The following is a 3,212-nucleotide window of genomic DNA, read 5'->3' on the forward strand; positions in this document are numbered from 1 at the left end:
CTGATAGCAGCCTTGTCACTTCAGCCCACAGGCAGCACCTCTGCGTAAGGGTCTGTGAGGACCATGGGCCTGTCTCTGGGTCGTGAGGCATCTTCACAGGGCTGCTTGCTTCCAGCCAAGCCCTTTGGTTCTCTCTCATCATTGACCAAATGCACCTTGGTCTCTGCTTTTGTCCCTCCTACCCTATTTCTGCTGGGGCTGGTTTCCAGCCTCTGAAAGGGGCTGCTCAGCTCTAGCATCTTGTAAGTGCTGCATGTACACAGGCACAGCCCCACTTTCATGGGCACCGCTCAGATACGCCCTGGGTCATGCCTCATGTACAGCCTTCCTCACCAGCAATGACTGTACTGCCTGCTCTTGGCCAAAAACCTCATTGTCACCCCCAACCCATGTGTGGCCATGAGCCTGGCAGGATGGGGTGAAACTGCCATGTTTTGGCACCCAGGAGCTGCGCATGAGCATCTCCATCCCCATCAAGGACAGTGCCATTGCATCCCACACTGTCTGCTGACAGGACACCTGTGCTGCTCTCTTCCCTACACAATGGGATGCTCCTGAATCCTTGACTGCTGTGAAGGATCAGAGATTAGCACAACCAGAGGGGAGCCTGGGGCTATCCTGGTCAGGGTCCAGGATCTCCTGTGCTCACCACGCTGCCGAGGGCAATCCTGCTGGGGTCCCTTGGATCTCCCCTTGCTGCGGAGCCTTGCACCCACCAGGGCTTCCAACTGGAGACATTTCTGGAGGGCATGAATCAGCTTTTCACAGCTTGTTAAAAATCTTGATCCTACCTCTTGTTTTCATGCCTTTCAAATCAGGAAATGAGTTTTACAACTTTTCCAGTGGGGCACAGCTGGTGGCCAGGGTCGTAAAGCTGAACTTTATAAATATCTCTTGTTGGGATCAGGAGAAGAGCATTAAAAAGGCGCTCAGAGAGAGCGAGAAGGGAAGGAGCAAAGGCAATAGAGAAGCAAGACGACCTCGGCGAAGACGAGCTCAACGCTGACCATGGCCATGCGAGCACAGAAGATGGGGTGTGCTTGGCTTTGCCTGCTGCTCTCCCTCCTTCTCCAGTTGCCGGGCTCTCAGGCCAAATGCTACTTCCAAGCTAAAGGTAAGCAGAGAGGTGAGAAGGGAAGAACCTGATGGGAAGAGGAGGCCTCCGCTTTCCCTGGGGCAGCGGGGCTCTGTGAAGCACAGGAGGGATTGTGATGAGCTCAGGAGCGTGATCACGGGCCAGTGACGAGTGGAAGGAACAGTCTATAAAGCACACAACAGCTCCCCAGGGCTCTGGCTGAGAAACAGCTCACTGGGCCATGGATTGCTCCTGGCAGGAGCCCGGCTGGGGCTGAGTGTGCAGCAAATGGAGGAGCACTGCCTTCCAGGGCTGCAGAGATGCTCAAATCCCAGGGGATGCTGGATGTGGCCTCTCCTGGGAAGCAAGAGCTGCTTGCCTCTGCCCTAAGCTGCCAGGGTAGCGGGGGGAGCTGCAGGGCATGGTCAGGGGATGATGGGTGGAAGCATCACCCTTGACAGATGCTTGGGTATCCCATATCTGCAGGGTGGTGGAGAGGCCATCAAGTGTCTTCTGTACCATAGGGTGGGTGGGAGGTCATGGCATCCCCCTGCCCCTCCTTCAGGGCACAAGGGGTGCTGAGGAGAGTCCCCCACACCCCAGCGCAGGCCCACGTGTGCTCATCACCACTGTTTCCTTTGCAGCTCCCTGTGAGTACGAGGGGAAGCAGTTCTCCCTCGGAGAGTCGTGGCTGAGCACCAACTGCCTGCTGTGTACCTGCCTGCACCCCGTTGGCGTGGGCTGCTGCGAGACGTGAGTGAGGGGACCAGGGATGCTGGGGAGTGGGATACTGCAGTCATGCTGCCCTGCCATGGCACCTCTGTGTCTGAGCCTGGTGGGTGTAAATGTGGGGTGTCAGGCCCTGGGGAACAAGGGGCAGAGGTGGGCAGGAACCCATTGAAGTGCTGAGGGTGGTGGTGTGAGTGGGGACACAAAGCAGGGGACAGGCGTGTCTCAGCACAATGAGATGCCCAGGAGCTATGGGCGAGCTGACAGTGCCTTCTCCCACAGTACCCAGCACCCCATTGACTTCCCTGACTGGTGTGAAGCCCACTACGACTCGCAGACATGCCAGATCTCGGTGGTGCAGAAGGCCAACCCCAGCCTGCCGTGTGTGAAGAGCCTGGAGCACGAGTGGGGCTCACCCGGCACCCCCGAGCCGCTCATCAACAAGGTGCTGGGTGCAAGGCTGAGCAGATAGAGGCTCAGCAGCACTCTGTGCCCCCCTGGCATCACCCTCCACATCTCCCGCATGCTCCAGACCTGCCCCATCCTGTAGAGACGTCACTGCTGCCACCTTTGAGGGAAACCACTATGCACAAACTCTGGTACTGAGTTAACATTTACACCCTAGCGCTGCCACGGTACGGCTTTGCTTCTGCCTTCAGCTCCCTGAACAGAAAGAGGGTCCCCTCCCTGAGAAATGGTCTGCATACCATGGGAAGGTAGATCCCACGGGATCTCCTTCCAGGTGGGCAGGAAACCTCCAGCTACTAAAGAAAGGGCTACAGGACCAAACACAGCCTTGTGCTGTACTCCCGCATTTAGCCTCAAGCTAAGCACCTCCTTCCTCCCTCCCAGACCTCTGCCCCCTGAACAGCAGCCACTGGGAGCTCACTGGGGAGCACTGTGTATGCAGGACCCACACACCTCAGTCAGCCCCTTCTTTGCCCCAGAGCACGAGGGGCACAACCCACCTCTGGAACCACTAACACCCCTGCTCCCACAGCTCCCGGGGCTGGAGGGGATCCTCAGCACTGCAGGCCAGCCCTGGGCAACACTGCAAAGGAGCCAGCCCAGAGCAGGTGGCAGAGCAGGAGAACCACTAAATGACTCCACGGGAGGCCCCATGCCCTGCTGCAGGGAAGCTGGGTGCCCTGCCAGGTTTCAGGGAGCTGAAGTTAATTCACTTGTGCCAGGATGGAGCTGGCCACCCCGGCAGACTGCCCCTGCTGGTGCCATGCCTTGTGCTGCGCAGAGCCTTGTGTAGATGTTTCTGTTCTTGCAATAAAAGTATTAAACAAAGAGGATGTCTCCAGCCTTTTGACTGCTGTGCAAGGTGGGCTGTGTCCACCCCTGGGAATGGAACAGGAACAAGGCTCTTGGGAAGGACGAGTTTTGTACATCCAGATTTTTA

General features: G+C 57.5%; 1 protein-coding gene across 1 annotated transcript; it reads left to right on the plus strand.

The window, feature by feature from the left end:
* Nucleotides 1-1,008: 1,008 nt before the first annotated feature.
* On the plus strand, nt 1,009-2,276 carry MSMP (microseminoprotein, prostate associated; the record flags this gene model as incomplete). Its single annotated transcript, XM_080637359.1, has 3 exons — nt 1,009-1,114; nt 1,720-1,828; nt 2,087-2,276. 3 exons carry the CDS (start codon nt 1,009-1,011, stop codon nt 2,274-2,276), a joined length of 405 nt encoding a protein of 134 aa, XP_080493485.1.
* Nucleotides 2,277-3,212: the final 936 nt, after the last annotated feature.

This window comes from Psittacula echo (genome assembly GCF_963264785.1).
Source record: "Psittacula echo genome assembly, chromosome: Z".
Classification (NCBI taxonomy): Eukaryota; Metazoa; Chordata; class Aves; order Psittaciformes; family Psittacidae; genus Psittacula; species Psittacula echo.